Source organism: Galleria mellonella, unplaced genomic scaffold (assembly GCF_026898425.1).
Source record: "Galleria mellonella isolate WM207_F2 unplaced genomic scaffold, CSIRO_AGI_GalMel_v1 utg132, whole genome shotgun sequence".
In the NCBI taxonomy this organism is placed as follows: domain Eukaryota; kingdom Metazoa; phylum Arthropoda; class Insecta; order Lepidoptera; family Pyralidae; genus Galleria; species Galleria mellonella.
In genome coordinates, this window is record NW_026441989.1 from 2,710,806 (window position 1) to 2,736,006 (window position 25,201).

Genomic DNA, 25,201 nt, shown 5'->3' on the forward strand with positions numbered 1-25,201 from the left:
ATCGAAACATGCAAAAGCTGAAAACTATCTAAACATATGTAACAAACTATCTCGTAGAGATTATTAGAAAAAAATGTGTATAAAGACTAAAATATAATTACTTTCGGGCACTAGATATCTTACATGTGGTTATTTAAAATCTAATAAATATTTAAAAGTAAAAACTTACCAGACCACACGAGGCCGGTGGTGTGATATTGCTTCACATACGCCTGAAGTTCAGACAGCAACTGCACCCAAGCGCGGCACCACTCTGCATGCGTCTTATCCTTCTCTTTCCATTCCTTCAGCACACGGTTCGTGTAGAACTGGCCAGCATCGTTCATCTCTTTCACATAAGGAGCTGGCGTTGGAGCCACAGCCACCCATCCGAGGGCAGGTATACTCTCCGAAATAGCGGACAGATGGTTAAAGAATGGTGAAGCGCGGTTCTTCTCACGGAACTGCTGAATGGCAGAGATCTGTTCGCTTGTAGGTGCTAAGAGTTGCATCTCTTCTGATTGGGATGGCTTGCTGCGGGCAGCCGCTTGCTGAATGTAGCGGAGCTGTGCCCTGTTACAATAGGACCAAGTATTCATGCTGAACGATCAAATAAAAGATTTTTTTAACCAAACTATAGTTATTGCATCCTATTATCTTTTCGCGATTCAGGATATGTTAATACAGCTGTATAACAATAGACCGGAAAACAAACAACGGAAATGAACCGGCTACCATTGTGATAAAGGCTAGATACGGTTCATTTATTTATCGTGCTAAGAGTACGACGACTTCTTGTGTTTTATGATTTTACATGTAATATTAGACATATTAACACCTACATAAAATACATATTAAATCTAGTGTCTAAATAATCGTATTAAAAAATAGCTGGTATTATCAATAATTTCTGAGAGTTGTGAACTTGTAATACCCCAGGTTCGACTTCAAAAGTCGTATAATTTGGCTTTCACCAAAACTTTGTGTGTTCCTTTAAATTTCTAACTCTCCAGTGATCTACTTAAAAACCACATTAATCAGAGTGACTCCGGTAGGTTTATTCTGTAACCTTTGGATAGAGCTACATGAAATATGGACATATCGAATGTTTGTTACGTTCACCACAATAGTATAATCGACAGATGTCGTTGACTACCTCATAAAATCATATATTACAATTATAAACATATTTGTTTCATTTATTTACGATTTCTTTTTTTTTTTTTCGTTTATTCAAATTTTACTTTAAGTCACTTTTATTTATCCATTCGAAAAAATCGTAATTGTCCGTTTTTCTCTCAATGCTAAACGTCGTGATATTTCCGACCCTTCTTCAGAGCAATTTCTCTTCATTTTTTTGCAGCCTCTAGCACAATAAAAGGCGTCGGAGATTTTTATATACGGTGAAATAGAAATCATTAGCATCCTTTTAAGGTAGTGATTTACCAGTAACATTGAACATTTTTCTAAAGCCGAAAATCGACAAATTTTGAGTTTTTCAACTTACATATATAGGATAAATTCATAAGAGAAAGTCAAAATTGTATATCTATATAAAAAAAAGTCAATTAAATATGTCAATTAAATGGAAGATTTTTTTCAAATCTCATCTACTGTTAATTAATATATTGAAACAACTATACATACAACTCAGTAAAACAGATTTTTTACATCTATTTTAACGTTAAACTTATTAGAAGGTTTAAAATTACTTACTGGAAAGCAGCATTGACGAGATTGGCGTGCGTGGCAACATCTCCCCCAATTTGCTGGGAGAGTTCGATATATGCACGCAGGGGACCCTATTGCAAAACAAAAAAATATATATATATATATATATATAAATATCACGATTTATATTTAATAATTATAAATATAATTTATATGATAATTATAAATTATGTAAAAGAAACTAAATATTTTTGTACTAAATATGTAGGTATTAAATATGTTTACTCGTACTAATAAATAAAAATTAGTAATAATAAAGTAATAACACAGAAATCCTAAAGTAAATCCAATCTAGACAAAATTAGTATAAAGAATAAATATTTTCGTTTAATAAAAACAAATCGCTAAAAACAACAACAATTACATTAATTATAAACGTTTATAGAATACATATAAATGTATAACCATTTACGTTAGATAAATTGTAGTATATGTTATTCGTTACTCGTTTAAGGATAATGATGTGTTGGCAGATGAAGCGAATATGTTGAAGCTGTTTTGTAGAATGACAAATGAAGCTATCAGAACTGTTGTAAATGTGAGCTCAATCTCGGATTCGTCGTCGGAAATTACACCCTCTAAACGGGTCTTTTTCGTTATATGTAACCCAGTACTTAATACAAACACATAAAATACAGAATATTATAATAAAAAAAAACATGTTAACGTTTATTTACGCAACTTGTACAGAAATCAAAGAAACTGAATCAAACAGATAGAAAGTAGTAACCGGCGAAAACAATAACGTGAATTAACACAAAATTAACTGTGATGATCATAGTTCCTTTATTTCCTTTCCATTCCTGAAGACGTCACGATATCATAGTCAAATCCTACAGTTTAAACCGAAATCATACGAAAAATGGTCATGCAAGCACAATCAAAAATACTGGTAATGATAATTAAAATGACCTGCGAATACAAAATAATGAGATGGTAATTTCACTCGAGCAATTTGCTTACGTATAATAATTAAGACATGCAATCTGATACCGAAGCACAAAGATTCAAACATCGTCCCGCCATATAATTTAATTTTAGAATTTGCGTAGCCTTATAATAATTAGATAAAGAATAGGATATTAAACCTTTGATGACTTTAAATAAACCTTTGATAATGACTTAAAAGGGCGAAACCAGCCAGGGAATAAATTGACTTGAAAAAACTCGGTTGGTCTAACTTCTTCTTCATCGACGAGTTTTAACACTATAAAATTTTATACAGAAGTTTCTTATATTAAAAAACTCCTTATATTAAACAAAGAATAAAGAAATTTAAGAAAAAAAAGCACGATTAATAAAGAAAGAATTTTTGAAAATTCATCTCTAAATAATAGATGAAAAATATAGTATAGCAACGTATATGGAAGCTGTTGATGAGAAATCTCATTGATGTACGATTATTATCCTAGCCATTGTCTATGAGTGTAGACAATGTATTATAAATATGAGTTTGAAAAGATATTTGGGACTTCAGATATTTGTTACACAAGTATACTTGAAAAGCTGAATAGTTAGAGTTAAATGAAAATTGGTACACAGATTTTCAATTAACTCCTTTAGCCTAGAACACGAGATATTTTTATCTCAATTCTCGTGAGCGAAGCCACGGGTTACAGTTAGCAGATAACAATAATCTAAATAAAAATTTTTGCAAGAGTATCTTCATTTCAGTATAAATAGTAGTATAATATAAATAGGGTGGAAATAATAAATTGATCATACTCGAATCATACTCATTATTTAGAAATATTTTTGGAATGAATAAAGAATATTTAAATTATATAAACGCAGTCATGCGTCTCCTAATTCGTGTTCAATCATTCAAACATTTAGGCTTTTTGTATTGTGATAGAAACCCATTTAGTATGGATGAGTGCAGAAAAAATGGTTCTATATATATATATATATATATATATATATATATATATATATATATATATATATATATATATTGTCAGTGCGGAAGCTTTTTTTGCAATAAATTTTATGGGCTTTTAGTTTAAAACCTTACTATGTATTTGCATTATACATGATTGGTTATGTGAATACCAAGCTCAACCCAATGCAATATTTGTGAAACCGAACAACTTGTTTAAACAAACAAAGTTAAAATATAAAAAAATGAGTAAACTTGGCCACGTAATCACACGATTAGTTATTTTAAGATTTCAAGATATTATTTGGGAAAAGCAGTTCAGTAATACTGTCACAAATTTAAATGTACCTAACATTAAATTTGTGTTGATAAGTATGTATTGTTCGAAAACGAGTGTACTTGAAATTTGTCTATTTTATTTGATGAACAACTAAAAAAATCGGTCAAGGGCATTAGTTAAAGTTTTATCTCGATCTCTTATCTTTGAAGATATAAACATCATCGTCACCATTAAGTATGATTGTATAATAATTAAATCATCTGAATAGATATACATCTTGAAAGCTTTTATAATAGGAGGATATAATTTGTTTAAAAAAATTTTATGGTTGCGTAAGAAGCCTTAAAATGTCAACTTTATAAAGTAAAGGAAGTGATTACGATTCATCAGAGTAGACATTCGTAGAGGTAAAGAATTCCTTTGTCTACAAATAGATTCTTCGCGTATTTTAAAAAAGCTTTCACTGAGCTTAATGTGAAAATACGTTTTCTTTCTTATCCAAACTTCAAAAGATTTCAAAAAGGATTAGTAAAAGCCATTTTCTAAAACATTCCGCATTTTACGGACGTTAAAAGAAAATGGTCAATTGCCCTTGACAGATGAAAACCAACCTTGCCAATATAATTAAAGACACATATTTTTAAAAGAAAAAAATGTAAGACATTTTTCCTTTTAAAATTTTCAAAGAAATTAAGCATACATTTTGGAAACCGAACTTCAGACTTGGTTGAATAATATAATGTATAGTGTATGAATAAGGTTACGTTCAGATGATAAGCATTAGATGAACTCGCGCTGCAGTAACAACTGCCACGAATTTGTGTTTATTTACGAGTAAACCGTAGGTATTAGCATATGAATAGCTAACATAATAGTTCGTTGGTCCAACGAGTGTCTAACACATGTTATATGAAAATACCGTAATATTTAGACTACGCTCTGTTGGCTGACGTAATACTGGATATAGTTAATTTGTTTATAAAAATGAAGAAGGCAGATAATTGTGACGTTACCACACTTTAGTAAATTTCAGTATTAATGCTCTTTAAGTAGATACTCGAATTCAATAACAGAATATTACAATAAGCAAACGAATTGTTATAATTTCTTGTAGGTGTGGTGTAAATAAATAAGTGGTACTCGAAAAAAAAATATTATTCGAGTCCCAATTTATGTGATTTGGACCTCGGCCTCTGGCTTGATGACCAAACGTCACTCGCCTAGGTAATCGATCACTTTCTTTTCTCGGTGAATAATGTACTATTTTATATTAGTTAACCTTATTAATCAGAGAAAAGTAAACCCTAATTTCAAAAATTGTTTTCAAGTGGATTTATCTCTAAAAAAAAAATCTCTTTCAATCAACATCATGCATAATGTTTACTATAGTTAGAATAGAAATTCAATATAATCATTCATATAAAACATTTTCCTACAGAAGCAGACTAGTTCTTACCTGCACGATATCTTGGTACCCGTTGACGCTCATATTATCAGATGATGGGGTCTGTTCCAATTGAGTTTGCGGTGGTGGTGCTGGCGATGCGGGCAGCGACGCCGGCGAGGGTGCGGGCGAGCGCGGGGGTGTGGGACTCCGCGCGCGGACCACGAGCTGCTCCAACCGAGATGTCACGCGCTCCAGCCGCTCGATGAGAGCTTCGAGATCAGCTGCCGGATTTTGGTTCGCTGCAGCAGGCTCCGCTTCAGTGGCTACAACATAATTATTTCATTTTAATTTGTAAAATATTACATCATATATGAACTTTTTTATTTATTCTTTAAAAGGATAAAAGGCTTTAGTCAGGCGAAAGTATCCTATTATTAAAAGACGTTATACAACAAACATTCAACAAATTTTCATATTTATAATACGAGTAACTATAATGTAATAACTGCAGTAATTGTATAGATAAAAGACATGGTAAAGCATTACTATTTGCTCTCCTATTGCAGTTGTTTTATTTAATTGTTTTATATACTCGTAGTAATATTTTACGTTTTTATTTATAAATGTATTTATTGTATGTGTGTATTTATTGTATGTATATATTTATTTATTTATTATGTGTTTATTTATTATGTGTATATTTATATTATATGAATTTATCAAATAAAGTAATATTTGATATATTTTTACTCTATTCAAAAATGCACCGCCTACGTATTTCTCAGTTTGCCTAATGTTGACTGGTAGAGAACACCATCCGGTGTTAAGTCCGCCAAATGTACATAGAATTTTACTGTGCATTAAAGTTTAAATAAATAAATAAAGCATTAAAATAGTACACATCACTGTTACCAATGTACTGGTCCATAAAATTTGCAATGTAAAGTACATATTTCCATACTAAAATCACAATAATTATTTAACTGAAATGCTATATCTAGTTATTTGTACAATTTAATTATAAACAATTACTTAGCAGTTATTGTTATAGAAATATTACTAAAAGATAAGAATTACATTGTAATAATAATGAACGACGTGTCATTTTTGGGTTTCCTTTTCCATACATGGATTAAACATTCTTAGATTGCAATGCCCGTTTTAAATTTTATTTACATTTTATATTAAGACTCACGCCCCAAAAGTTATCATTCAAAGACACACACAATTGCACATTGAAATAATAAACAACAGCCGTTTCAGGATTGTTTACAGAAGATACACATTTTCTCCTTCATTCATCATCCTACAAAATATTCCATATAATGGGAATAAATTGGTTATAATAATAATAAGAAAACATATTAACTAACTACCTTTATAATAACATCAAACAAACCATTACATGATGCATTACAAACAAAACCGTTATGGATCCGTCTGTTGGGATCCTTTATTTTTGTCTTGAATAGGTATACGATTTGTCTGACGCAAGTGCTAATACTACACAGATGGATATTTAAACTTAGAATGCACTTAGATTGGACTTAGATCTGATATAAGTATAGGTTTATTATCTAAATTATATCTATGTTCATCAAATTTCATGGATGGATTAACTGTAAAAAATTCAAGTAAATATAATTTTGCAGTCTTTTTTTAACTATATAACCTTAGAATACTATTATTTGGTATACCTAGCTATTAACTACGTTGCCAAATCATCAAAACTTAAAAAAAAATTAAAATCATTACAAAAACCTTGTCATAATTTCATATTAAAGTGAGAGCATACAAAAAACTGATATGTAATCCATACTAATATAAGTATTTTTTTTATACTACTACATTACTTCTACATTTTCGCATATCGTATTAATAATTCTCGGTGACTCACTATTATCGGATGCATTCACAATATCTTCATTTGAGACCACTGCTTCACTCGTTACTTCATCTGATAATTCTTCACTATTGCCATTTTCATTCGAAACCATCACATTTATTTCTTCTTCAGATGTGATATTTTCTAGCACCACGTCCTCATTTACGGCAGATATGCTTTCACACTGATTTGAATCCTCCGCGTCGTCTCCATCTTCAAGATTTGCACGTTTCTCGAACAGTTTTATAAGCAAACGCGTATTTGGCACTCCGTCGTCCGAAGCCATTGTTTAATTCAATAATTCAATTTTAAAATTATTGTATTGCATTTACTGTAAACCGTTTCATACTGACTAATTCTTGATTTCATTATCTAGTGATTCAGGCAACATAGATAATAATGAGGTGATAAGTCACGGTATATTTGTAATAAAAATATGATAACTTTATAGATAACAGGGAAGAATTGCTATCTATATACAGAATGTAAGTAAATGCATAGTTTACATTCATTTAAACTTAATTTAGGAAATAATTGAAAATAAAAATAAAATAGTACGAATAATTTAAATTTAAATTTCGGAATTAAATTCAAAAGGGAATGAAAAACAAAAGACATGAAATATTTAATTGTGCAAACGAAGAAAAAGAAAAGTAAAAAAGAAGGGAATTTTTTAACACAATGGGAATAAATAAATTAATAGATGTTCGTATATCGTTGGTTCATATTTCACCACATATAGTATACAATCGCACTCCATTTTTTATTGTATTTATCAGGCCGTCAGATATTTATTACAATATAAACAAATAGTACTTCGTAGTTATGTAACTTATATGTATATTAAAATATACAAAAGCAATAAAGTACACAACAATGTAGCAATATTAGCCCATTAATACACTAGAAAGGTATGCAAAAAATATTCACATATCCGCAATATAATATTTCTTATAAAACCATTCAAGAACCGTAATATTTCGGTATACAAACTCGTCTGCCTAGCGGCTAGACTGGTTGCTCGCTATTCACACATGTCGGCTCTTCAGTGAAAAACAAAAGCCGTTAAACTTCAATTTGCCTGGCTCTATTTCAATGTGCTAGATTTGTTCATTACATATCTTGTCTCTCTCAAATTATTAGTATTTTAGTCCCGTAGGGGGAAGGGTTATGTAAACTTGAATGATATTTATTATCTTCTCAGAAATAATCTATAGTTCATATAAAACAATCAAAATTTTAGTCATATATAGAAATAATATTGCATTTATTTACATTGCCGTAGATAACACAAAAAAATCACAATTCTTAAGATTTTTTTAATAAAATATTTGATATATTCCAAAATAAGTAGTAGATATAATTTGGTGATTTTCCTTAAAACACGTCTTTAGCAAAAGCTATCTTAAAATTACATTACACGATATAATGAAACATTACATAATATTGAAAGACAAATTATTAATATCGTTTCAAATGAACTAAATAATGTATCGTGTTCATTATTCCAGCGACATTGGCTTGCGTGGCCATTTGGCAGACGTATCACATCTACGAGTATTTGTATTTAAATATAAATCTAGTTTTGTATCGAGTTTAATTATAACTACATATCCTTATATATTATAAATGTTAATGTATGTTTGTCTATTGTTCATTTGTTCGTTTGTTATCTCTTGTTGCCTTAACTATATAACAAATCATTTCTAAATTTGACGTAAACGTTATTTAGGATTCAGACCAACTTTATTAAGTCCGTTTGTATCCTGGTCACGTGAATGGAGTCATAGGCATAGCTACAAACACATATGAGTAAAAACTTATTTTATCGAGAGGTGTATAATTTGAACTGGAAAATTAAGTATATAAGGAATTAAAAGTATAAAACATTAATATTTTACAGTGGCAAGACAGCATTTTTGTTTATATTATTTTAGCAAATCAGGCTCAAGACGCAGCCTACATAATTCAAATAAATGATACACGCTTAACGCAAGGATACGAAAGTACTTTTACTAGACCCCATAAAGTTCTAAGGAGATAATAACGGCTTTCTTTATTAATTAATTCAGTAGGTCTCCACAAAACAAGGTCGGCAACCTTCGTGACGAGAAAGCTAAGATATACGCAAAATACGAAATTTGTACGTGTTACAGTGATCAACGAACAGATATAACTTAATTTGCACTCATGAACTCTACTAAGTTGTAATAAATGCGAAAATTGTTGTGCCCAACTACTTTTATTACCAACTTTACCTACACGACTGCGACGAGTTCTGTCTGCAACAGAACGTACGAGAAGGCACTAAATGGCGGCATCTAATTACTACCATGACGTCAACAGTGCTTCATCTTGTCTAGTGCCCGTCGGCGGATTTATCCTAGTGTACGTAATTACAATGTGAAATGTCACTACTTACAGACTCATGTACATTTAGCGCTGATTAACCTTAAAAACAAGTACGTTAAATTCAGATTTCGGCGATTAGTGTTATATAATTAGCAATCGAAACCTTCCGATAATTTCAACAATATAATAAGCCCCTGTCATAATTCTTAAACCAAAGAACAAACTTATAAATAATTACTTATCAAATTCTCATAAATCTTAGACGTAGAGTAAACGGCTATGTGCGTTTATTTTAGTACTACGTACATGGCCAAGGCCGCCCCAGTTTTCTCAATGTATTACGCAAACCGTGTTTATAAGATATATTAAGATATATATTGCTTCTGTTATGTCATTTTTATAATATTTATATTATTAGAGATAAACAAGAAGCGAGTTAACCAAGGATGCATGAATACAAGGCAATAGATGCGAAAAAAACAAATTGGATTTTTTACACTCTATTTAAAATTCATCTTTGGTACAGATAAATCCACAGCGACCTATCTGAACGATTTTGTGCTACATCAAACTGGGATTGCATATTTTATAATTCAGTATTCCTACATCAAACAAATATTGTTAGACTAAATACGGTAACGATTTCCATCACTTAATCATAAAAAACAGGATAACAAATGTTTAAGGAGATTTTTTAGAAAATAACGCAACAATATTTATTTACGTATAAAGTTTGAAAAAGGGCTTGCATCATACATAATACTTATTTCCTTACTAATATCATAAATGTGAAACTGTATTTATTTATTACCTTTTGGCGTCTTAACGGATTAAACAATCACTATAAATTTAGGTACATATTACAATATGTATAATATAGAGAATAATATAGGCTACTTTTTATTCCGGATAATAAACCAAAAAAGTCTAAAATAAATCTAAGCTATAATGCCCCTAACTTTTGTTGCCTCAGAAGGATGTTATATAGGTATTGAAATCACTGACACTGTTATATCTATACGAGCAAATAGTAGATCAGTAACACATCAATTTGCTACTTTACGGCAATCATTTGATACCGACACAATGATAACGCCGTACCATCCTTACCTTAACCCATTATCCACCTGCTGCTAAATGCAGATCTCATCTCCTAGGAGTAAGATTATCTTACCATTATTATACTTTGCCATAATTTAATTATATAAATTCATACCTACAATTATACAATTTCGACTTGTTATAAAATGAATCCACTATAAGTTCGATACATATTCAAGAAAAATATGATAATATGCTTAAAGGCACGTCCCTTGATTTCATTCTGTCAAATTCATTTTGCCAAAATGTATTGATAAACAATATTTGAATGTACTTATTTCTTGCTTTTGTGTTGTAAATCAGAGCAAGTAAAAATTATTGAACTTTTTTTCTTTAAAAAAAAATTATTGAATATATTAGACGGTTATATATATATATATATATATATATATATATATATATATATATATATATATATATATATATATATATATATATATATATATATATATATATATATATATATGCCGTAGCTAGGAGGGGGCATTGGGCGACACGCCCTACCTTAAAATGAAGGCTCTTTAAAATTACACAGATTCGCTTTTTCAGTCACTTAATTATGGCTTTTGCCTTACTAAAAAGTTCTTTTGCCTTACCTTAAACATGGGTCTAGCTACACCTGTATATATATAATAATGTGATAAATAATTCGGCAAAAAAATAAAAAAAAACTAATACATGTTGTAATTTAAAATTTCAATTATCTAGACGTTTTGAGATCTTTCTTAAGACGTATTTAAATAAAACAATCCTGAATAATAAATTTCACAAGTTATTTTTATGAGGACATTGAAAAAGCGTTCTTGAAGAGAAACGAGCAATAATTTGTTAATATAAAAAAAAATATTTAGTTAGTAATATTTTATTTTTAAATTATATACACACTTTGCAAATTCGAAACTAAAATAATAATGGATTATTTATTGTTATAGAGATAATTCTCATTGATTAATGATACATGATGTACGAGTATAATGATTGTAAATTACTACTAGGGGTTGTATCCCTCTAAAGCAAGAATAACAAAACAGATACGTAAAGATATGGTTTACTAAATTATTTGCAAAAGAAAATTTAAGTATGGTATGCATTTATTTGTCACTACTTTATTTGTTACTACTGTCGTAGTCACTATGCAGAAAGAAACCACTGTACAAGTACAATGTGACTCACTTATTAGATACTATTTTTATTATTATTATTTCAGTCGTTACTTGTCCATTGCTGGACATAAACCTTATTATGATATTATGCTCTATATTAATACAAAATATAATAAGTATTTAAATTAAGAAAGTAATAGCGCTGTTTTTGCGTCAGACATGATTGTTAAAAAGAAAATTCTGTAATTTCAAGTCACGTAAAACATTACGTGACATGAGTTTTTTTTAGCAAAAGATTTTTTTGTCAATTCTTTGTAAGACAGATATAAACATTGTTTTTACAATATCAATAGCCATTTCATCCTGTACTATGAATATTCACACATAATAAATGTTACTAAGAATCATTTTAATTATAGACTGGGAATTTATGTTACAACCAAATGTCACAGAGTAGATAGATGTTAAATAACTGCAAGTACATATAAATAAACAGGCTTGACTTATTTACAATGCAATTAATCAGGGTAGAGCGTACAAAACAATATAAACATACGTGTATACCTATGTATTTGTTGTATTGTTGTATGTTGCTTTATTAAGTACTAGTCTTTACACGCTACTTCGACCGCATCAAAAATAATGATTTGTCCGTATATTTTCAATGGTTTTTATAATATTAGTAGAGTTAGTTTTATTATAATAGTAACTGTATCCCGCGGCTTCGGCCGCATACATAAAGTACGAACTAAATAAATACTATATCTTACGAAGTTTCGCATTTATTATAAACCTAGCTTTTACCCGCGACTTCGTACGCCTTACCGAATTATGTTTACTGACCGGGATAAAAAATAATCTATTTCCTTCTCCATCCTATATAGTACGTGTACATCAAATTTCACAGTGATTGGTTGAGCCATTAAGGGGCTTTAAGGTAAAGAAGGTTAGCCGTGTGGTTCTGGCATAGAATAGGCCACCCCTTCCTTTCTTGTGCGAAATCACGTGTATATGTCTGGCTTTTTTAATTAATTTAAGCAGGCAGAGCTACAGCTTACAGCTAGTATAGCCCGCCTACATTTAACTTTCTCAACGAATTTTTTTGTAACAAAATATATTGATGATATGTCTACACAGAAATTTGAAATCTTACGCAGATTTTCTGTAAATACCCTAAACATTGACTAAAGATATAATAAGATTAAGAGCACAAAGAGCATAGACCAATAGATGGAATAATACACGAGCTAGAAAACAAAACCAGATATATCTAGTCTAAAAAAAACAATGTACGTTGTTTGCGAATACAATCGAGCCACGCAATAATGCCCTTAGAATAGTCTTAACACATTTACCTAATATTGAAAGACTGGTTTCGAGAAGAAAAAGGACTCGCTTGTTTGATCCGATTCCACCTCGAAAAGTTTCTTGAGAAAACTAACGGAAAACTGGATATAAAGGATTCTGGAATCCTTTATATCGAACGCCGAAACCGTGGAATATTCCATGGAGAAATATTTTTAATATACAAGACGATAAGTAAAATGATATGCCGCTCTTTCGAGAATGCCTGTCAAATAAAATGTAATAAACATAAAACATGTACCTATGATACCTATCAAACATTGAATGGCGCTAAGTAAGAGAAATAATTCGTTATTGCAATAAAAATAATAATTGAATTTATACAGTATCTTCCTTTTCATCTATGTATACGTAACGAACATAATTGAAAACTAGACTGTAATAAACAGTTAACTAACAGTTTGTTTAACAGTTATTCCATAAAATAATGTCTAAAACATCGTACAAAAACAACTACATACATTATGGTCCTCAAAAAAAAATTACATCAATTGTTAACCCACGACTTTATAACGATGCAAGATGTTTTGATGGACATTTTAATTTCAAACGCGAAATCGGGTATGTTTACAAGTATAATTTGCTGCATAACATTTAGTATTTTGCTCCCTAAATAAAAACGGCATTTTCAATTGTCACAAAATTAATAGGCAACGAATACGACAGAAAGAATTTGCAAAAATAACTGTAATATCGATTCAGAATTAGCGAAAATAATTACGTAATACAATCATAAAAAAAAACTCAAACAAATTATGAACCACATTTTTTTAAAAGAAAGAAAAGTCTTATCATGTAACCTTTTTTATCTATGACAATTAATAATTGTAATTTGTTATGTATTGTTGTAACTAATGAAACGACCACTGCTTTTCCCCTACAAAGTACGTAACGCTGAATCATGCCAAATAATTTGACATCGATATAGATTTATTACTAAAAACATAAAAAAAAATCAAGAATTTATGAAATTGCAATAACTACATAAGAGGAATGAGGCCCAAGATATACAGTGGCCTTGTACCACCTGTGTGACATAAAAAAGTAAGACTTTCCATTTAGCTCATAAAACGACAAAATTGTTTTATATTAACACGATAGGCGTAAAAAGTAATAGGTTTCATTGGAAAAATACAACTCGCATTTACAAGTATAGTATGTTACTACTGTTTTCAATTTATTCCACAGAGGATATCAATAATAAGGTAAAGAACTAGTGAAGTGGAAACAACATAAGAAGCACCATAGTGAACCAATCAATCAAAAAATACTCATTGTGAATACTTTGTTATTTACTACGAGTATGTACTCGTTTTTTTTATGTAATATGCCAGTATTTTTTTTTTCTAATATCTACTATGTTAATTATTTGCCTCATATATTTGTACATTATTATTACAAATATTGTATAATACATACAGCGATATTTAATTAATAACGAATTTCATTACATATGGACTACTTCTGAATTTATTAATGATTACAGCGTCTCATCTCTGTACAAACTGTACTGTAGTGGTTACAAAGATGATTAATACTATATACAAGCAAAGTATACTAATATTATTACATACTTATATGTAATGATATTGTGTAATACTCGTATTTACTTGTACGGGATTAACTAACTTGCTAAAGGGCATTAACAATTACTGTTATACCACAATGAATCATTATCATGAGCCATTATCATCAAAAGTTAATACTATGTTATAGTATTAATTATGGTGATAATTATATAATTATTATCATCCCAATTGTTATGTATTAATATGTAATAATACTTATGTATTTGTACCTAGGATTATTACTAAGATATCTAAGATAAATATCTGGGTATAATCATGCACATATACATAGGCATATATTTATATAACTGTGCTTATAAGAAACCATCTGTTGCACAAATGGTCGCATAACATGTGCCAGTTTCTCGTCTCAGCGCCATATATACACCTGTACTACGTATACAGGACAACTCTCAATAAAACCAACATGATTGCGTTTGACCTGCTTTACGTTTAATCACCTTATTAATATAAAATTCACCGCTGAAAGTATAATATAAAAAATGTAAACGTCAGCGATTCGAGCACACGTGAGAGTCCTCGAGAGCACCGCTCTGATTAAAGTGAAGGTGAGACTTGCAAGAAATGAGTGGACCCCTCTCATCTCGTTCTATATTCGCGAACTACATCCAACTAAATGACGAACTCTCGTACATGTTTAATGAGCATTCTCCTCTGAATACGTACAAGGTCCATATAGAATTTAGTTAAAGAGAAAATACATAGGTACTTATCTACTACTACGGTAAAATACATGACAGAATGAAGGTTGTCTCTAACTTTATGTGATAACGGTTAAACTCGTGAATGAGTGAAAATTATATCCACAAGATTAAAACTTTATTAATAAACCCACGAAACAACACACTATGAGAGAATAATAAAGATGATCTATAAGCAGGTGTCAAGGACATTAAAGCTATATTTGAGCAATAGAGCGTGAAAGTACTAATAATAAAATATATTACGATGGCAAAACGAGATTTTAGGGAGAGTGATGCCAGTGTGTTTGCTCTCCAGTAATATTATTCGTTCTATATTTATTTTTCGCTTGGGAGTTGTGCCAGCCAGGTCAAATCTGACCACAGGCTCTGTGAATATTTTAGACAATTGTGATAGAGTTTACAGTGTGTGCAAACATTACATGCAGCTTTGATAATTCTATAAAGACACATGAAAACACGTAGATGACGCACTTGAGACAAGACAGCGAATATCATTCATCTATTATTTTTAAAACATAAAAATGATTATGATAAATATGTCAATAAAATTGTATCTTAACAAGTAAGGTAGATACGTGAAAGTAATAAAAAAATAGTTCTTTTTTAAAATGGTAAGTAGAAGAAAAAGGACAGGTATTAGATTCATTACAGACAATAAATAATTTAAGGACAACGCAACGAAAAGATCTATAGCTATTTTCATCATTCTTTTAGGTACTACCTACCTACTGATAAATACGAAAGTTTATGAGAATAGATGAATGGCTGTTACTCTTTCGTGCAAAAACTACGGATTTGAATGGCATGTGGTATAAGGATAGGTTATATCCTAATTTAGCACATAGGATATTTCATCTACTGATTAATGCGAGCGAAGTTGAGAGACAGCATATATAAAAATAGCCAGAAAATTACTTAGAATAAAAACGAAATAATATCCGGAAATCTTTAATTTTCAAATAATCTTAAGATACTTTGGTATCAATAAATTTTTTAAGAAACGAAAAGAAATTTGGCAGAGTTAAAGTAGTCGTATTGACAATGCTACAGAAAACTTGTATTAAATTTTTGACAGGAAATAGCAAGTATGTGCCGACACTGCTAACTAACATTACAGGAAGTAAATCCGAATAAAGCTACATTTAATAAATGACCTATGCATGCACGTTTTCCACATCAGTGAACCACGTACAATGGCGGACAGAATTGATTCTACGAAGATCAGAGACTGTTGGATACGAGACAACTCATGACGTCAAGACAATTTTATTTTGCAATATGTAATATAGATATGTTAGTAATATTTTACATCAAATCGATTTTTATCTTCGTATGAATAATCGTAAAAATAATAAACAGATACATGACAATATTCATATGAGATATATGTAAACACATTCATAATCTTATTAACATAATAAAATGGTTAATAGACGATGTCTGTAAAAAGAAGATATTTAAGTAAAATTAATATGTTAAGGCAATTTTTTTTTATTTTGCCTGTCTATATGTTTGCTCCAAAAAACTACAGCACCAAATTGAATGCGGTTTTCATAGTCGTGTTCCTGAAAATTTACTTAAGATTTGGTGTGTTTCTTCTTGGTACGTCATCTAAAAGTGGTCTATTTCATTAATTTTCCTTCTTCTAAAATCCATACGTACGAAAAAGCAAGCAAAATGCTAGTATTACATAAATCTAATACAACTATCAACAATCTTCGGATTAATTTACAGTAGCTAACTTGGTAGTTATATCAAAAATATAAGTCGGTTGGTTTCTTTCATATTACATATCTATTGATTCACCACAGCTTCGCTCATTATAAACATTCAAGATAACGTCAGAAATTTGAAATCTATTCAAGTATTCCATAAACTATCTACCTATCCTATGTTCGTTCCCTATTTTACACCCAAAATACGTCGCTTTAAGGTTTATACTAGAAACCTAAATACGAATTCTTAAGATTACAAGTTAAGCCTTGAAAAACTTCCATACAAATTTAAATCAGCCACTTAACAAGCTTAAGGAATGAATTTTGAAACATCCTTGCTATTTCGTAAAGAATGTACCGTAGTAGTTTTTCTTTAATAACATCAGTAGTTTCGGCTCAACGATGATGACTCAGTCGGTCGGACTTATTGTAATTTTAGTATAGGTAAAAATAACAATTCGTCAACAAACTCTATGTGGTAAACAAAATTAATTGCAACTAGTGATATTAGCTAAACTAGAGGTCATAATAGAATTCGTAATAAATAAAATACATTTGGTGACAAAACTTTAACGACGATCTAAATTGATTGATTAACAGTCGTATCACAGATGAAATTATAATAGTTCTTACTTTCAAACTAATAACGTACGAGTATATTTAGATTGAGGAAACTATATACATATATATAATTAATCGGACTCTTTCGATACTTTATACCTATCTGTGGCAAAATTGAACAATTACGAGTACAACCGTTTGGTTATAACACATTTGATGGAACACTTACCAGAATAATTAAATAATAATTAATCAAAATCCATAAAACAGAGACACTGCACAGTGCAAACACAACACAACAATTGTTCTATAAACACGTTTATCAGTAATTCACAAATAAGCGTGTAATCATGCGCTTGCGCTGTCGGATACTGAGTTGAAATCAGCGGATGAACGAGTACGTGAATCACAAGCGGGTGCCGGTCACCCGTTCTCTAGACTCTAGAATCTCTACCAGCAACTCGACAAGCAACGGAACTATTCACTATCCACGCCTCAGAGTGAGGCATCGAATGACTCACTTGTAGCGATGACGTTTGATGTATACTTGGTAATGGTACATACTTGATATGATACTACCACCGCTACTGTCCATACATAATTACAAGACTATAATATTACCGAAAGCAATCAATAAGACATTGATACCGTAATAATGAATATTTAAATCGATCTTACCTACTAACTAGCCGATCTATTTATATCTTTCAGTACAGGATAATGGGTATATTATGAAAACGGTGCTTCATTACTTGAACGGTCTTCTCTTTTATGACTTCTTCGATAATAAAAAAATATTTTATTACGCCTTTTATTACTTAGAATTCTTTTATTATTAAAGAATTAAGAGTTATCCAATATACGTGAAAGTTATTCTGATTACTTGCAAGGTGCAAGGCTAAATTACTTAAGACTACAAAGAACATAAATTTTGTTTCTTTTTCATATAAACGCATTCACAAACGCTATATTGTTTCCATTGTGATCCAGTTTTCACGCTACAACAGTTTCGCTACATTACGGTAATATCTCATTAATTAGTATTGAGCTGGGGATAGTGTGAAATATTAATTTCTATTGTATACAGTGTGTGTACAGTGTATAATTTGATAATTATTACTTTGAAATTTTAATACATCAGTATTCTATTGTTTTCATAATAAAATATGCAATTCAATAGAGTTAATTAAAGCAGAAACAAAAACATGTACTTTATCATAATTAATGTGTATAAAGTTTTTTTTTTCCTACTAATAATGATGTTAGGACAGCGTCTTCCACTATATGCAGAATTTCTATTTCAATTGCACTTTTCATTATGCACAAAGGCCGTTTACTGTTTTTACCATGTACGAAATAAATAACAAATTTCAGATGATGAATTTAAATTATTATAGTTTGGTCCTAAACCAAACTTTAGAATATTTACTATATATTCAATTTCAAAATTCCCAGACTGTAACAAGATTTTAAACATCTATTTTATAGGTATACACTTATTAAAAATAGTTTACTCTCTTTGAAGTCGGTTAGAAATTATAATCAAAGTAAAAAGTATAATTACAAATCATGTATATTATACTTAATACAAAGAGCATATGTTTTCATTATTTCGTAAAACTAATTTCTTTGAACTTTATCGTAGCCAAGTCCCATGGGGCAGAATATTATATTAAGGAAAACGACGAAAGCATTTTATTTTGGTTACATATACCCCACACCTGAAAGTTCACTCATAAAAAAATTGCCAAACAAAAACCTAAAGGTCAACGAGAAATTGTTTCGCGAGACATAGTTTTTTTTTTCCGTTGAGTTGATGTATTTGCGATAACATAATATTGTTTGTAATTTTATTAATACTTAACAAAATATATTATATTTTTATTATTTTCAGCCGTTTACTGTCTACTGCTGAACATAAGCCGTCATCAAAGGAAAGTGTTGCCAGTAGTTACCACGCTTGGACAAAATATTTATGTGCAAAAATATTAATAGAAGTGAAATTAAAAATATTTTTTTAATAAGACATATAAGTCGTATAAATGTATAAGACGTATAAGTAAAAAAGTTACGATAATTGGTGAATACACTATTATCACAACTTTATAGTTTACAGCATATTATTTTTTTTTTTTACTCTTTCACGCAAATTATTAGACAATCGTTTATTGTTATAATAATATTTATTAATAAACAATAAAAATAATTTTGGTAGTGTTAGAAAAATCATACATGTTCATACAATAACGCATGAGACTAATAAGGTGGCAATGAAATTTATGTGTAGGAATTTATTTATCGTTGTACTTTTTTTTTATACAACTTAGAATGGCAAAAAAGCTGACGGCCCTCCTGATAGAAAGTGGTAACCGTCGCCTATAGACATGAGCAGTATCATGAACATAACAGAGTATACTGTTTCGCCCATGATACTCCCCATGCGTTGCCATTCCTGAGGACTGATATTATTCCTCTGTACCCTGTAAATTCACGCCATATCCACCCCTTCAAATCGAAACACAGCCATGCAAACACAACTGCTTCACGGTAAAAACACGAATGGGACAGAGGTACCCAAGCAATCGACTTTTGTACAAAGTCTCCCTCTGGTAAACTTTCTGAAATTAGTTGGTATCTAATATGAAATATTTCCAACGTTCGATTCGTATAATATTCAATACATTCAACTAACGACTATATATAAGCGAAATACATTTACACAACATGATACCAACCACAACCGTAAAAAAATGTCAGTAAAAACTGATAATAGTAATAAATTAAGCGCCCAATTACCTAACCCTAATGAATAGAAAAATTAACATGTGGTTTACAAGTTAATTCTTCTATTTCTTCTCACTAGCAAATATATTACCCGTAATAAATAGCAAAATTAATGAATACTTTGTTAAAATATATATCATACTTTTTTTTATAGTTCAGCAACAAACCTCATGAACTGGAATATAAGGAAACTAGAGGATGTTAACTTGGGCATTAGCCAACCACGCAGCATTGATTTTCTCAGGCACCAAAATTTTACAGCCATAAACAACTTGAACGATCCCTCCCTCTATATAAAAACAATTATATTGCATAGGTATACAGAATCACACTGAGGTTATTAATGGTTATTAATTATAGGTAAAAGCCTCAAATTTTAAAAAGTCTAAGATCAATAATACAGACGAATTATATACCTACATACGAAGAAAGTAATATAAATATATAAATTAAAACAATGTATCCAATTTTTGTTACTTTGAGATTAGTAATGCGTTTCCATGAGAACGCATTACGAGGATAAAACGAGTCCTATGTTAAACCGTAAAATTTTTCATACGCAATTGACTTTAATTTGTTCGTAAGTTAAATACATCCAAAAATGTTCATTTAAAATATTATAATAATTTTGTATCGTTATATTCCAATAAGATTACAATGACTGTTCTGGACCTTTACTTTTTTTTCTGTATCAATTGTATCCATCATCATATCAGCTATTAACTGTTCACTGTTAAACACAAACCACCCCTATAAGGGGGATTTTGCCAATAGTTGCCATACTTTGCAGGCGAGTTGGCAACTACAGTTAGGCTTTTTGATGGTGATGGATGATTTAGGTGATGTTTTAAGAGAGATGCTTCTACCCATCCCTCGCCCATTAAGTTCCCTAAAAGATGACTCTCAAGACACACACGGGAAAGAATGGGGTGCGCGCCCATTCTAGGCCGGGATCACAAGGCAACAATTGTATTATTTTTTAATATTTATTATATTTACTAGAATTTACCTGTATCAGCGACAATTGGTCCGAGAGGATCAAAGCGAACACGATGTTCGACAGCTGCGCGCGCGGCGCAAACAAGTTCGGAGAAAAAGCGGTGCCTACGTAAAGCTAACTCGTCACGCCCCACTGGTGTAGCTGGAGGTTCTGCTGGACCCTCCGCTTTCACTGTAGCTTCTTCAAATACTTCATCATCATCTGAGCACGAGTGGAGTTTACTTGACTGCTCTTCAGCTATGCCATTACTATTACTAGCAGTAGACTTCAGAATACCTGAAGATTTCCGCCTAACAAACGGTCGCACGTCAACATTAGATCGTGCTAATTCCTGTTCAAGACGTGCCAATTCCTCCAATGTGGCTGAATCTTGACGACAGTCAACGGAAAACCGCTTGAAATCTAATCTATTCCTTTTGTAATCTACAGAAAACCTCTTTTTCGTGAAATCTCTCTTAACAACCATCTGATCTAAAGTATCTACTTCGCCAGCATTACTCGCTGAATCATTATAATTATCACCATCCTGTGGGCCTTGTTCCATATTTTCAGTGCATTCGGCATCTATAATTTTGTCGCTTTCCATATTTTCAGTTTTCGAGGAAACTTGGGATTTGGATTCATTATATGAAATTTCACATTCACATTTTTCCTGTATTAAATTATCTTGACTATCCTCCTTATTATCTTTTATTTGCATGTTATTAGATTCTGACATCTCTGTATCCATTTTCTCTGATTTGGATTTACTTTTACTGATTTTCTTACTCGGACGAGCACAACAACTTTTAAACATAATTAAAATTTAAATAAGTTATAGAATATTTATATCGGCCAACACATAATAGACTATATAAGTACTTAATTCAACAATGTATTTACAAAATTGTGTTCAAATTATTTTTAAATAAGTGTAACTTTTATCTTAATATATAATCCGTAAATATTACTAGAGTAAACAAGTCGTAGCCCTTGTAAGATGTTGGGTGTGTGATGTCGGCTGCCAGCCGGGCGGGCGGCGGCGGGCGACTGACGGCACTGACGCAGGGCGGATGCGCTCGCCCGTACCCGCTCTTTGCCTCTCGGCGCATCCTAACATCCGCTCTATACGTATACAGCTCTCGGGATTTCAGATCTTACAATGCCTTTTCTTAATTTCGATTATTGAATTTTTATGGATGTTCGGATATTTCCGCATTTTATACAACAGATCGACAGAAAAAAAAGAGAGATATAATTTATTTTTTGTAATGAATATTAAACTATAATATTATATAATATATAAATGTAGATACATATACGTTACGACCGACTACCTATAGAAAGATTAATCATTAATTAGAATATAATTTAAATATAATTAGTATCTAGATGTTTTGTTAAAAATGTATTGTATCATTAAGCGATGATTTGTAATGTTAATTAAATGTTAATTTCATAGGCGATTTTATTATCTAGCATAATATTACTTTTTATTTAAAATCAACGTGTTCGATTCCCCTTTTAAATATTTATCAATTTTTTAAGCGTATATTCCTGTTGACTTATAAATTTAATCTAACTATTCAATTTAAGATTTTAACCAAAATCAGTTGTGAGAATCCTTTGTATGAAACTTGAGACCAGTTAAGCTGTTAACTGTTTACTGCTGAATATATGCGTCCCCTCTAGAGTGCATAAGGAGTGATCCTAAGCCACCTACGTCTACTGATTTGCTTTAATGGATTTGAAGTCGTCTCTCCATTTAAAAGGAAGTGGTCCACACTCGTCGCGGCTCGTTAAACTTTCTTGTCTATCGGTTATCGGTTTTTCAAGCTATGTAATCAGAACATTGTCTTTAGCTCTTCTGCGAATATCCTCATTTCAGAATCTATAAAGCAAATAAATTCTGAACATAGTCCTTTCTATAGTTCACTTAACAACAGCTTTTACATACGGCCAACCGTGTAGGACCATGTTTAGATTTCGTAGGTCATCACTAGCGTGTTGCTAACGATGACCTATGGTAGTACGGTGGAGATCCGTTAGTTATAATGCTTCATCTTCATACTTGAGGTAATCTGGATACGAGGATGTGATGTAGTTTTCCGAATGCTATCCAACCCAGTCCAACCCAGGATTCGTTGGTTAAGCTCTCAGTCGAAGTTGAACTTACTTAGTTTAAAAAATAGTCTTAGATATGCATACTCGTCAACAACTTCGAGCGTAGTGTTATCAATCATAACTGGAATATGTGTAACATGGACGTTAGGAGATGAAGGGATTATTAGTAATGAGAACTACCAAGCCCCATTGCTAGCAATATAGGGTATATTGCCCTATATTGCTAGCAATGGGTCTTTTTTATGGACGAAAATGGGATGGCAAGTCAGCTTGCGTTAACGATATAACGCTGGTGGGACACCAGTGAGGGATTATAAGTGAGAAATAAACGGCAGGTCATTGTGATAAATACATCCGTACTTCAGCACTATGGTTTCTATGGCGAGGAGGCTGACAAGATATATTGAGCCTTTTCATCCTCACGTATGACCTTTCACTGGTGCCCCGCTATCCATTTACTATTTTTTATCATACATTAAAAAAACATGGGCATTAGAAATGATTTTATTCTTATCCACGTTCATCTTACTGTTGAGAAGCAGTATTAAGGTCATGGAGAATAGCATTGATATCCTCCAGAGACTCCGCCGGGATTACCATATCGTCGGCAAATCGGGGCTGAGCAATGTATTCGTCGTTGATGTTTATACCATATCTCTTTCAGTCTAAGTGTTTTTAAACATCTTCCAATGCAACTGCAGAATTTTTAGGGATATGACGTTACCTAATCTTCGTACTCTGGTTCTGTAGTCAGATAAATATGGTAGCCTTACTGTAAATAAATTTTAGCTTCAACCAATAGTCAATCTAGCACCGCTGGAGGGACTGTAGTACCTCAAATGCCTCAATTGAGCCAAAGGCTTTCTCATAGTCCACAAACACAAACATGGTGACAGATTATACTTTTCGGTCTTCTGCATAATCTGCTGTAGCGTATGCACGTGATCAATGGTACTAAAACCTTTTCGAAAACCAACTTATTAGGATTGCTGGAAGTGGTTGATTTTGAGCATTACTCGCTTGAGCAGAATTCTCGAAAACAGGACAAAGACGCGATTTAAAAAGAATATCGTTCTATAACTCTTTATTTGGGTACCACCACCATTCTTGAAGAATAGGACCACTGCATTTTCGATCTACTCCTCGGACATAACACTGTTTTAGATAAAGAAATGAAATAGCTTCTGAAGGACTATAATATTGGTTTTTCATCCGCTTTTAGATACACTATTGATCTAAAAATTATATTATACATGGTCGCAATATATTATTCTTGCCAGATATTCTTGTACATGTTACCCATAATCTGTATAATTCATATATTCTGCACAATATTTAGTCAATGTATAGAATGCCCAGGCAATGTATGATGTTATGAATATTGTCATCCATTACATACTACAGCTAGGTAATATTGTTGTATGGTACATCAATTTAAGAAAAAATACTGTATTTAATGTCCAAAAACATCACAGTTACAAATATATCTATATGAGACAATAATTACATAACAAAACACACACATAATGATGTTAAATGCATCATTAAACAACTGTCAAACCCCAAATTCCTTTTTAAAAAATAAACCCCACCACAGAACACCGAGAAGATAATATACTAGAAAATATGCTAGAATGAGACCACTACTATAAGCAAACAATGTGTGTGTGCAGAGGTTACTTT

At 31.2% G+C, this 25,201-nt stretch overlaps 1 protein-coding gene across 2 annotated transcripts in view; it reads right to left on the reverse strand.

The window, feature by feature from the left end:
• LOC113518570 (adenylyl cyclase-associated protein 1) overlaps positions 1-22,226 on the reverse strand; it is a 39,961-nt gene extending 17,735 nt beyond the window's left edge. The window contains exons 1-4 of one of the 2 annotated variants that reach the window (XM_031912964.2): positions 21,425-22,226; positions 5,326-5,579; positions 1,696-1,781; positions 170-552 (exon numbers count right to left, since the gene is read on the reverse strand). In XM_031912964.2, coding sequence (XP_031768824.2) covers positions 170-552; positions 1,696-1,781; positions 5,326-5,579; positions 21,425-22,211 — 1,510 coding nt within the window. In that variant the 5' untranslated portion in view covers positions 22,212-22,226. Of the gene's footprint in view, positions 1-169; positions 553-1,695; positions 1,782-5,325; positions 5,580-7,153; positions 7,494-21,424 lie in introns of those variants that run through there. The other variant, XM_026903552.3, reaches the window with a different exon arrangement.
• Between the last annotated feature and the right edge of the window lie 2,975 nt (positions 22,227-25,201).